The sequence below is a fragment of the Melanostigma gelatinosum genome, assembly GCF_949748355.1.
Source record: "Melanostigma gelatinosum genome assembly, chromosome: 11".
Classification (NCBI taxonomy): Eukaryota; Metazoa; Chordata; class Actinopteri; order Perciformes; family Zoarcidae; genus Melanostigma; species Melanostigma gelatinosum.
In genome coordinates, this window is record NC_136644.1 from 1461704 (window position 1) to 1475115 (window position 13412).

At 43.4% G+C, this 13412-nt stretch overlaps 1 protein-coding gene across 1 annotated transcript; it reads left to right on the top strand.

The window, feature by feature from the left end:
• Positions 1-1479: 1479 nt before the first annotated feature.
• Positions 1480-3620, top strand: acp5a (acid phosphatase 5a, tartrate resistant). The gene is made up of 6 exons (XM_079277953.1): positions 1480-1522; positions 2089-2179; positions 2304-2503; positions 2597-2721; positions 2798-3143; positions 3222-3620. The coding sequence occupies exons 2-6, from the start codon at positions 2089-2091 to the stop codon at positions 3459-3461; spliced, it is 1002 nt and encodes a 333-aa protein (XP_079134079.1). The 5' UTR covers positions 1480-1522; the 3' UTR covers positions 3462-3620.
• The last annotated feature ends 9792 nt before the right edge of the window (positions 3621-13412 follow it).

The window sequence follows — 13412 nt, forward strand, 5'->3', positions numbered from 1 at the left end:
TGTTTCTCAGCATGCGTACGCTAATTCATGCACGAATACAAATAGACTTAGATGTTCGATAATACCTTTTTAATTACTGTGATTGATGGAGCTCTGATATCAAATGTCAGATGTTGTCTTCAGCTTTCCCGAAAAATACCAAAGATATTCCTCACGTCGGTGTTATTGGCAATGTTTTGCAACACCCACTGTGAGCGGCTTCTGCAGCGCATGCGGCCGCTCCACAGTATCGAGCCAGTCTAGCGTGCACGTAGTATCACCACGTAGTATGCGTGGTGCTCGTACAGCAGTGTGGCTGGCAACAATTAGATGAAGCCTCATTGAGCCCGGTGAGGAAATGAAGTCATGTAGTTGCAAACATAGATCGTGTTCCTTGTGGGAGAATATTGAAGCGCACAAGTGGATACGGACATATGTCTAACAGGCCATACGCATTGGAGGTGTAGTTATAAGAATGGATGTAAATATCTACCGCCATTTCTTTCTGAATATATGCTGTATACAAATTAATACATATTCAGAATACTTGTCAGAATTTCATATTACTCTTCCATAGAGATTGTGAGACAATAATAGTCATTGATTTAAGGAGGCTGAGATATCCTTTTAGTCCGTAGTATGAGTCAAGCTCCAAAACCACTGGGTCCTACATTTCCCATGATGCCACTGCCCTGCATCTTCTGTGAGACCTTCCTGCCTGAGGGTGCATTTAACCTGCAGCGGTGGGGATGCAGGGGATGCTCACAACCGGACCTCACGCTGCAGCGACCAAGAGCTGTACAACAGCCATGAGGGAACAAACAAGTCAACTTGGCCATGAACTTCGTGTGTAAAGAAAGAAAGGGAGCGCCCCTTTAATCAGGCCTGCACGTGTGAGCAGCACAGGTTTAGAACGCTGCTGTCGTCGGCATCTTGCATGCTCGCTGCTCTTCATCTGGCCAAGATGCTGGATTCAGGACTGCAAAAAGCAAATTCACAGTTTAAAATTGCACTGCCAATGGCTTCTACTGTTCAACAGATAAGTATGCGCTCAAAGGTGAGCAGAGGGCAGTGAGTTCTGTTTTCAGTTCAAATGAGAAGATAAGGGATGTTGGAACCCAAGTTTAATAAGACGAATAAAATAAATGGAAAGACTGCCGTCTGTGAGACCATTTGGTCGCCCGGTCAACATTTATCATACTTTAATTTAAGCATTGCTAAAATAAAACCAGAAAGCCACCTCTCTGGTTCCCAAATGATCTAAAAAGATGAAGGAAACAGTGATGAACAGAGAAGTGGAAGAAGTGGAGTCTGGACACCAGTTATAATAACCATTGCGGATCACATGCGGCCCAGATGACCCTGCCGTGCTAAGACTGAGTCAGGCTGTGAGCAATGAGCATGTCCCTGCTGCGTGTCCCGGGGCTGGCCCTCCTGAAGCCTCCCCTCCAGGAATCCTGATAAAAGGCAGACCGGGGGAGCGCTGCGAGGACGGACAGTGTCCCGGCAGGTCATCCTGAGCTCACCTCACCAGTTATCAGCTGTGAGTGATTTTTTGCTGTTTTTAACTTTGTCTCTCTGACATTATTGTCTCTGCACACCGACAACTACTCTACTCCAGTAGCTGTGCTTGTCAGCCGGCTTTGTTTTCTCTGCGATGGCAGAAGATAAGAGGCATTTGCAACCTTTGCATTGTCTCTGCTGAGGCTGATGGTCATTTGATCTGTGAACACAGTTTACTTTTTAAAAGAGGCAGAGATGCAATGATATGCTTTGACAGACGTGACATTGTGACCCCTGACCCTGACAGACATGGCTGCTTTGATTAGCTTCTATTAGCTCCAGCTGCGACATGTCAGCTTCAGCCTGCAGCCAATCACAAGGCGTCTTCAGGCATAAGAGCAAGAGAGAGCATGTTGTTGAGAAACAGGGAGGAAGCGTGTTACATGGTACGCTGCAGCTGCGGTTTGTTTCTCTTCTGCTTCTTTGTTTGTGCGTGTCTTGACTCATTTTTAGTTTTGACTAAACGTCGTTGTGACTTTCTTCTTGTTTGCTGTGTTACTTCTGCTGCTAACTGTAGATCTGATTTATTTTTAATTCATTTTAAAGATGGCACTTACACTGGTATCTATCTTAATTGCTGCCATTCCTGTGGCCTACTGCTATCCTGCTGCCTTTCAGGACCTGGTGGATACGAGCTGTAAGTATCACTTCCCAGGGCTTTCATGATCTCTTGTGAATGGAATAACTGTTAAAGAATCAATGTGAGGTCTTGCCCTTCAGACCGTCTGCTCCTTGAGCTTTTGTTTTGTGCTCCCTTACAGCAAACCGAACCTCCATCAAGTTCCTGGCTGTAGGGGACTGGGGCGGGCTGCCTTATCCCCCCTACATCACTGCTGTGCAGAAGTATACTGCTCGAGAAATGAGCAAAGTAGCCGAGCAGCTGGGAGCTGACTTTGTTCTGGCCCTTGGCGATAACTTCTACTACAAAGGTGTGGACAGCGTAGATTCTCCTCGGTTCCAGGTCAGTTGCGTTCGCTGGAGGTCTTAAAATGAAGCGTTAAAAGCAACATTGTGGTTGTAAAAACCCTGCTGTCTCCTCTGAACCTTCTATCAGGAAACCTTTGAGTCGGTGTACACGGCGAAGTCTCTCAGAGTCCCCTGGTATGTGCTTGCTGGCAACCACGACCACGTAGGGAGCGTCAAAGCCCAGATCGACTACAGCCACAAGTCTGACCGCTGGTAAGGACCCGCTTTAAAATGTTCAAGCCTCAAACGGAAACGCTCAACTCTGCTCTCTCCGTCACCTTTTTCATAGGAAGTTCCCCTCTTACTATTATGAGCTGAACTTCCGCATCCCCAACACTGGGAAGACTTTGACCATCATCATGCTCGACACGATAATGCTGTGCGGCAACTCTGACGACTTCGTGGACGAGAAGCCTCGAGGCCCTCTGCGTGCGGTGGATGCCAACCGGCAGCTGACGTGGCTGCAGGAGAGACTGGCTCGGTCCAAGGCGGACTTCCTGTTGGTGGCCGGCCACTACCCTGTGTGGTCGGTGTCTGAGCACGGGCCCACTGAGTGTCTCCTGCAGAGGCTTCAGCCGCTCCTCATCAAACACAAGGCCACTGCCTATCTCTGCGGCCACGACCACAATCTGCAGGTTTGTTCATGCACGATGTGAGCGCTGTGGCATAAAGCTGCTGCCGTCCCTCCCAACCATGTCTTTGTCCCCCTGCAGTACATTGAAGAGTCTGGTGTGGGCTACGTGGTGAGCGGCGCTGGAAACTTCCTGGATCCTGACGTCCGTCACTGGAACCATGTTCCCAAAGGCGCCGTGAAGTTCTTCACCGGCCAAGCGTCGACGCTGGGGGGCTTCGTCCATGCAGAAGTCACAAAGAACAAGATGTACCTGACCTTCCTGCAGGCTCGAGGCACGTCTCTCTATCGCACGGTGCTCTCCCAAAGGTTCTCCGAGTAGACCAGCTCAGCAAAGCGCCGGTGAAATTGTCAATTGCATAAAGTATTAGTCTGCAGTGAGTAGATGCCATTCATACTGTTTTTAAACTTCGGCATCAATATTTAAAAGCAATTTGTATTTTAAAGAGAATCTGTTTGTATAACGTGTAAAATAATAAATGTGGTTTGTAAAGAAGTGTCTTGTCGGCTTAGTCGTGTCTCATGGTGCTGAGGTTTCTACCACAGACTGAGATCCTTTATTATTGGTAACTGGGTACAAAGTCCTGAACCCGTTGGCATGTAGAAGTGCTCAGTCGGCCGAGCCTTTGATTCATGGTTGCAGATGTGAGAAAGCAGTTTGTACGGAAACGAGAATTTACGAGGCTTTACTTCAGGTCCTAAATGAGAACTTTTGATCAATGACGTCACTTTACTGTCAATCACACGCTACTGACATCATTTAAACCAGGACACGAGCTGCTTGTCTTTAATGTTCTGACTTGGTTTGTACTTCAGCTGAACTTAATCTAACTGCTGCCTGTCTTTGTCTCTGGGCCGAGCGTGCTCTGATGGCGGCGTCTGAGTAGGAACTCTTGTTTGCGGTCTCTTCAGTTGGGCTGACTGGACAAACAGTGGCTGCTTTGTTCTTGGTCGATCAGGTGACTAATATGCCATGAACTTGCAGTTCTGCACTTTCTTTATACTGTTACTCTGTAGTTATACAATGTGGGCAAAAGGAATTGTGACGCAAGTCCACCATTGGTTGGCACAGACTGAATAGCATGATTTAAACCTTTCCCAATGAGGATTAGCTGTAGTCTGGTAGTCTGGTAACTATGGTTTGCTTTTAGGTACCAGGGTGAGCAAAATGACACTTGATGTCTTAGTTGAACTGGCTTTGCCTAATTTCCACATGACTTATGGGACACTGGTATGCAGTAAGAGCCGTGTTTCAGAATTCACTTGTGCACATTTTCATTGCATGCATTTGCAAATGTGTAATCTTAAAACCTGGCCTTGACTACATGCGTCATGCGTCGGTTTCATGCTCGTCATAACGCGCAGAGTTGAAATGCTGACATCTGTTGGCGGCTGCTGCTGGACGGGAGAAGTCCAGGCCTCCAGTCGCTCCTCAGTCTGTCAGAGGATTAGGCTGAACGACAGACGGTGACCCCAACCAGGACAAACTACCAACGAAATCCTTAAACTGGGAGCAAAGCAGAACCGATGAGTTTATATATTCTTTTATTCTGACTACTGCATGTTGGGTAATAGGTTCACAAATCCCTAAACTGGTCAGAACACGTGTCTTACTGTATAGTTCAATCACATATTTTCTGTCCTTATCGTCTCTTAATTAACCAGTCTGGCTTTTATAGGGTCAGACTTCACGTTGCTGATCCACTCAGGATGAGTTACAACCCGCCGGTGTCATGCGGAGCTGGAACCGAGTCAATGTCGGTCAGAACTCAGCCGAGTGTAAGCCGTCGCCTCAGGCTCACAGACCGGTGAGGATCTCTTAACCCCGGCTGATGTAAACTCACTGCAGAGCAAAAGAGTGTTTCAGCGTCACGTCAGGCAGACTGATGTCACCTGCAGGGGTCCTCAGTGGCCCTCAGGGGTCAACAAAGAAACCGTTTAAATTAATAAATGGCAAAATAATTATATTTCTGTAATAACCATGTATCAAAAGATAATGAAAAACAATGTGAAAGGGCTCTCAGACGATCATCCTCTTGTTCTGCACAGCTTTAAAGTGAGTTTAATGAAGAAGAGCTCCATCTCCCAGAGTTTAGAGCAGTAACATCTCCTGCCTGAGGAAATAGGATTAAAAAACCTTCTGTCTTCCATCAAGTCAGAACTGAAGAAGCAATATTTAAATTGTAACACGTTGATTTATGTCTAAAATCAACGTCTGTCAGAGATAATAAATTGGATTTGTTGGCTGTCTCTGCATCACCAGACTGACTCCAATGAATGTCGTCATACAGCAGAATAACGTGGATTTCAGAAGTTCGTCCGCTCAGATTAGGCTGCTGCCGATTATCTAATTCCGCAGCTCAAAAGTCATAAAAGGATGCTTAAAGGCTAAGCTGCTCATCTAATCGTCTCTAATCTCCGTCCCTCACTGGATCACTCTGCGTTTCACAGATGGAGAGAACAATGTCAACTCAAATTATGTGCACACAGTGAAAATGTGAAATGGATGAAAGTGCTGATTCCGTGCAAGTGTGCGTGCGTGTGTGTGTGTGTGTGTGTGTGGGGTGCCACAGCCTTTGTGCTCTTTTAATATCCCAGGATTCCTGCATCTCAGGCAATATCCTGCTTAAAATCTGTCTTTTTGAGTTGTGTAACTGTGTGTGTGTCTGTGTTTTGATGCCATCTAGCAAGAGAGAGCCGCACGCTTTCTGCAGCTGCACAAACACACACTGTCATATCTGAACAGTTTGACAGATGTGGCCTGTCCCAATAATACAACTATATTCGGGCCTTAATGTAGAACCTGTGTCACACTCACTTTTTACCATTTTAACACCATTCACTACAAATAGCAAGATTCTTTGAAAAACAGGATTTTACTGCTGGATTTATTATGGTTTCTATTACTTTATCGAAATAGATGTGTGTGGATGATCACTATTTCTGAGGCTTCTATTTACAATAATTCACTTTAAGCTGAGTCAGTAGACGGGCAGCACAGTGTCACGGCAACGCGCTCACCTCCACTCATTGAATTAACTTTACCCTGTTCGTTAGTCGGCCGATCCATAAGGGCCAGAAATATATTCAGCATCAGAGTAAGATTGGCGCTAACATTAGCAGACACAAGGATTCACCTTTATTTGACACAAGAACGCACGCTGCTCGCTTCAGGTATTCCTTCATCATATTCTGAAAATAAACGTGTCATGCATTGAGAACCACTGAATGAACCAGAGAGGCGTTTAGACGTGGTTTTGTTATTTGACGTTGCACATGGTCACAAGATCCACAACTCCACCGCGTCTGAAGTCTGTGCAATGAAGTAAATCATGACTGACGACCAATCGTGATTCTAACTCGGCACAAATCCGTTTCTTTTTGTCTTTTGTCACAAGTGGACACATCGGTTACTCCGACTGACGTAAATACACTCGTCAAAAGTCTTAATGCGTACTTGCAAGTCCCTGCAGGTCATTCCATGTTGCTGGATTTGTGACACTCACTGATTTTCATGAGCTCTTCCCCAGGAATTGTTCAAATGTTTCCGAGGCCTTTAAAAAAATCGATAAAAAATGTGTTTCAAAGATGAAAACAAGGAGCTGAAGACGCTCAACTGAAGAAGTAAATCAAAGTTTGGAAAATGTCTCGGGTCCTTTGTGTCCTCAGGCATCGCTCTCCTTCGGGATTGGCCGATTGTGGGACGGGCTGTTGACGCTGAGGGAGTTGGGAAAAAAAGCAGGTCTGTACGGTACGACGGCCATCAGAGGGCTGGACAGAGGGCTCTCGTCTCGGAGAGGTACGGGGATGATGACGTCGTCCTGGCCCCACACGTGGAAGGCATTCGGGTGGGAGTGGCTGAGGCCAGGTGGGATGAGCAGCGGGCTGACTCCCTCCACCTCTCTCTCTCGTTTCAGGTCGTCCACGTATGGGCCCAGCAAACAGTCTGAGGACGGACAGAGGAGGAGGACTGTATCATCGCATGGAGAATAATGTATTTGCACATCTTTGAAAAAACAGGCTCACTGTCTTGTTTCGGTGCCAGCATAATGACAACATAGTTTCATTTAATAATAAGGAAACTTTATTTAGCTTTTCACTGTATAACGTTCTGAAAATGTTTTTCATTTTGAGCACAATAAAAGTCAAAATAACCAAAAACACCAGATATTAAATTGTAACCCCAAGATTTTAACACAACATGCAATTAATTTGAAAGAGAATCAATCTCTGATTCAACATGTCTCATGAATTGAGATGAATCAGACGTGATATTTATCTCATCGAGCAAAAATTTAATTGACATTTGCCGATCCTGTCCCAATGCTGTAAACATAGCCCTCATCTTTGATATATGGTTATAATGTATAGAAAATCAAACTAACACCTACATCAACGTTAAAGTAGCAATTAAAAACAATGACTTGTGCCATCATAGTTCCGAACTGCATCAACGTATTTGCACACTGCACAGCAAAAAGAAATAAAAAGGGAGTTCTGGTATCCAGCTGATGTTAAATCAACATGATGCTCTACTTCTAACGGACTGGAGTACCTGTTACATCCAGCATCAGGTCTCTGATGAGGTGACCCACGATGGCGTAAGCCACAGCAACTACGACCAGAGCGGCCATAAGGAGGTAGAGGACAGATTTAGGGAGCTGGATGACGTCCCTAGAGGGAGGCTTGTACTCCTTGTACAGAGGCTCCAAATGTTGAACCAAGTACTGGAATGAAAGTCCGCCTTCGCTTGAGTTGTTAAAGTTGTCCATATTCCCAGAGTAGAAGCCTCCACTTCCTCCAATGAGTCAAAGTTATTTTATTGCATTCAGAGCAAAAATGTTCCCAATTTGATTCATCCACTTGCTCAGACAGAGTCGAAGTCTCCTCCCTAAAAATACAACAACAAAGTTAATATTCTGTCCTTTGACTAACTTTAAGATTAGGCAGATGGAAGAGTGAAGCCACTTGACCAACATGAAAACCAGTGAATCAATTCACCCACCTGTCAAGACCAAGTTATTGCAGCTTCCAGATTAAGCACATTTGGATCTTTGCAGTGAAGCTTCATGTTTAGCATCATGTTGTAATCATCAGTTCATCCTCCACCAGACAGGACGGTGTGCAGCGTCCGCTCTGCTGAAATAATCCAGACTGTGGGAGGTGACACAGAGAAGAGAGAGAGAGAGAGAGAGAGAGAGAGAGAGAGAGAGAGAGAGAGAGAGAGAGAGAGAGAGAGACGGAGGAAGGGAGGGATTACACTTCCAATCACAGCAACCTTCAATCAGTCCCCCTCATCCCATATAGATTACTTAATCCACAGTGAGTTTTGCTCACAACAATATTAAAGTAGCATATTCGGCCTACGGGGCTGCATAATGAGCATAATTAAAGAAATTAAAGAAATTCTTCCCTCTGAAGTGCATTCATCTTTGAAAAACTAGAAAACATGCTAAATGTAGCTTTCTCAGTAACAATCCACTGTGTCATTGTGACGTCATCTTCTGGTAAATCTGACGCACATCGTCATTTGTTTTTTTTTATTGCAAGACTGTTAATCTCAATTAGAATTTTTACTCACTTTCTTCCAATGAGTATTTCTACAGTGAGGTGTTGCTGCGTTACTTCTTCCACCGCTGCTAACCAGGTGAGAACATGTCATCATTTTAACCATATGCTGCTGCTTTGTACATATAATGTATACAGTCTGTGATTTTAACAGTAGAAAAATAAAAACAACGTAAGCACGTTAGTCCCGAAAACACGGGACTAACGTTAGCACTTAGCTAGCTAACGAGCTAACCAGCTAGCAAGCTAACGCTAGTGAGTGCTGATAGCTTAGATACAAGTGAACGACACACTCAGGAAACAGTTACCGGCTCTCTAATAATTAACGAAATGTGACATTCAAAGTATTTGTTTGCAACATACCATAACTAAACAATTGTAATCGTTACGTGGTTTGTAACTGTGGAGCCATGAGAGTTAACGTGAGCTAAAACCAGTTAACTTCTAAAGCTAAAGGAGTTTCTTAGCTAACGTTAGCTGTAGCTTAGCTAAGTGAGAATAGAGGCATCTCCTTTCAGCTTTTACCAACGTTATATTTTATATTTAAAGACAGGTAACGTTGTCCCTCTTCTCTTCTTTTCACTGCCGGTATTTGTGCTTTTTTAACAGGTGTGTGTTTGTTTCAATCCACGTGTAGCATTGTGAAGTCAAACCAAAATGGATCTTTTCTCTGACGATGACCTCTCGTGTCTGCCCTCTTCACATGGTGATTCACAGAAGAGGACCAGTCATCGTATCACGCTAGAGACCGAGGAGTCCCAAAATATGGTATTTTTTTTAGAAGTACAGCAACTAATGAACTTGTGAAAACACAAAATACTACGACTGTGTGAAGAAGTTATTACCTTCTGCTAAATTGGGGCGACATAATGTGTGTTTTGTTTCAACCATAAATGCATGCCATGATGAATAATAAACCCAAGTTCCCATCTCATTCTTACAAGATTTTAAATATATTTTACAGGGATCCTACAGTTAATGTTTACTGTCAGCCACCCGGTGATGATGTTAGAGCGTTTCTTCTTTCATTGTCGTTGATACAGACAGAAGACACAGACTCATCGAGAGGGAAGTCCTCCAACAAGAGCATGCCTGAGAGTCAAGAGTATACCAGGTACAGCTTTACCTCTGCAGTCCAATCCATCCACCGAGGTGATAACTCACATAGGAGCTTCTTCTTCCTGAGCAGGATGAAGAGTACTCGACTGGTCCTCCGTGTAAAACACAGTTGGGGTTAAAGCCACGATTCAAACTGCATGTATGTCAATATCTGTTGTAGCTCAATAGATGACATCAGCAGAAGACTTCAGGAGCTGGTGGAAAGTATAAATGACAAACGCGCCACTGACCAGGAAGTGTTGGACGGCTACCAGAATAAGTTAGTGGACAAGGTACAAAAACGTGTGTCCACTGCTGTATACATACTTATTAAATACTCTGTTCACCACTTCCATGTTTGGCCTAAATGCACCGATAATTAAAATTGTGGCGTGACACCTATACTGTGTGTCAATGGACTGATTTAGTTTTCTTCCCGAGGTAACGGAGCTGTGTCAGCAGATGAATGCGCACTTGTACACGATCTATGAAGAGAAGAGTAACGAGCTGAATGTGAAGCTGCAGGAGGTGACTCAGGTGCTGGGGAACTGCACGAAGCTGAACAGCGAGCTCGTAGAGGCCAGAGAGGCGCTGACGAGTCTCAGAGTTTAACGCATCAGAACCCTGGTCAACCAGTTATTGTTGTGATGTTTTTGAACTAGTTCTGAACTAGTCAACAGGTTCTTTAGTTTATTGTGTTGAGTGTTCAGAATAGTTGACTTGATCACTTTTGATTTCCTCTTTTCCCAAGAGCACACGCTAGACTGTGTCTTTGTTGTTGGGGCAGTAGTTCAGTTCACAGCTCTTGATTGCAGTCAAAGAATACAAAAAACAAAAAGAGCTGAAAACAGGTTTATATTTGTACAATCTTCAGTTCAATTAATAAAACTAACAAGAACTAAATAAACCCCATTTTTCGTCTCTGGTTAACATTTTACACCGAAACTTAAATGCGTCGGCACAGATGACACGGCTCTTCGGACCTACAGTAACTTATGTAATATGATGAAAAGAAGGTCATTTCATTTAAACTGCAGGTTTCTAATAAGCTCTCAGCTACACTCATACATTTCCACTCATTCAAAGTCATTTATTTACATATTATCCAATTATCACACGACTCCAAAATGCCACAACTTTTACATGCACCATGCACAGTCAGCGCCTGAAGTGTATTTCAGACATCTGAACTGTACAGATCACAGCTGGACCCAATGCTTAGTTAGGTTGACCTCACATATTCACCAAAGATGCCAAACAGAGGCTCCTATCACGGGTTTGAAAACATATAAATGTAATGATGTATGTGTGTCAACGCTCATAATGTGAGGTAGATTAAGTGCACTTCATGTTTCTACACATGTGAGCAACAGATCGCGCAGCACAAATCAAGTCCAAGTCAGCCGTTACTTTAACAGTGAAGGACTGCAGTCTGGTGATGGCTCTGCCCAGGATCAAGGCATGAATGTCATGAGTTCCTATCAACAATGAAAAAAACATCAATCTTTCAGTTGTCAGTAGAAATCACAGTATTTCTGTGGTGTTTTCCAAACCTCACTTCGCCCTCTAGAGGTAAGCGAAGACACATTTTTCTATACAGTAATTTGGCTAAATTAAAACAGGATAGTAATATATATATATATATATATATATATATATATATATATATATATATATATATATATATATATATATATATATATATATATATATATATATATATATATATATATATATACCGTTAATATTACATTGTTATGCAACACAGTTGTAAATTGAGCTCCCAGATCAGTGAAAATCAGGTAAGTTTGTCAAAATATAAAATGTATTGCGCTACAATTTGCGTAATTAGCTACAGTTCTTTTTATTTGGCTCACAAACACTTTTAGCGTTTGAGCATTATTATTATTGTAATCACTGCATGCAGGACTTAAGTTAGTGGTTTGATTGTATTACTGTTTAAACTGTCTCATGTTAAGACACTCATCAGAACACGATGTCCCTTTGAGAGCATCGTTCAAATACACTCAATCCTCAGTCGACTCCTCCAGCAACACGACAGCGTTCGGTGCGGTTCTGGTCGAAGGACACTTGGTCAGTACCTTGTTTCCTTCTTTATCTGATGATCTGAAGACTTGACGCGGTGAGGAGAGGCTCCAGAAAGCTCCGTCACAGGGATACGTAACGTCAGACACGGGAGCTCTCTCGCTCCATGACGGTGCGGCAGAAACACTGGAGGCAATGCGCGTGACCTATAGTTGTGCAACTTATAGAAGTTGTGCAACCCGCGCTGCTGGACTGTCTGTCAGAGTGGAAACATGATAATATGAAGCTCACTGGGAATGTCTGACACTCTTCCTGTATCGTGCACAGCGAACCTTGAGCTGTAGGTGAGTGGATTTAATTCCAGACCTATTTCCACACTCAAAATGGCGCATATGGATGTCCGTGGGAGGGTGTCGGGCCACGCCCTGCCAGCTCATTGGCTGGTAAAACAAGGAGGCGTGTCCTCGCTGCCTGCACGTCACACTGTGTGTGTCTCCAACGTTTATAAGTGACTCTGCTGCTGATAGCGGAGTCAGCTGACAGAAGGCCAACACATCATCTGTCAATAGTGCTGACATGTGTGGTAGTATTGTGAGGAACATGTTGGAAAGAAAGGGAGAATATAAGAAAAGCTACTGAGACCAAATGTTATGAAATTGTTATGACCACCATCCTGCATTTTAATGAGAGAAGAGCGTTCACACTGTACTGTTGTTGGTGTTACAGGAAGCTTGGTAACATGCACGCTGTTCAAGTGTCTGTTTGACTTACTGACTGATGTTTCAAATTACCTCACGATTTTCTGAAGAAACTTGATAACATTTCATACCTTTAAATTATTACTGGCACACCTGACACCTTAGTGGCCAGAGGTGTGGCAGAGCCGTCACTGTCTGCCACAGTTCACCATCCAGCCAGTTATTGAAAATGCAAAGGGACAGTCTCTCCTACATCGACCACAGTTCAGTTCCTAGTGGAACCGATGAATCAGTCTCTGAGTGGTGGAGCCTATAAGCTGCTGTGGTGGAAGACATCACATCGTAAGTAAATATATTAATACAACAACATACAAACTCCACTGAGCAAAAGGCTTATCTTTAATGTTAATTAGGTAAATGTACTGCAAGTATCAAATTAAAAGTGTTTGTGAAGCAAAATGTCGTATTCTTTAATTCACGTGTGATTCGAATTTTAGGGTGTTTTAAAAAAATACTTTATATACTTCTGGGTGATTGAATCTATAACAATCAATCTCATGTTATACACCGATCACACATAAACACGTTGGCAGAGTGAGAGTATCTATCTCTCAATATATACAGTGGAGTAGAAATCAAAGTACAAAGTGGAATGAAAATACTAAACAGACAAAAAGCTCTTCATTGTACTTAAATACAGCAGTTGAGGAATGTATTTAACTTCTACTGTGCTCCTTTATTTGGGACTACTTTCTCTCACACAAGCACATATAGGGTTAAAAAAAGAACGCAATAAATAAGACGCTCTGATTTGTATTTAATCTTAATCGTAGAAAGGAAGTCGGTCATTTTAAACGTCTTTA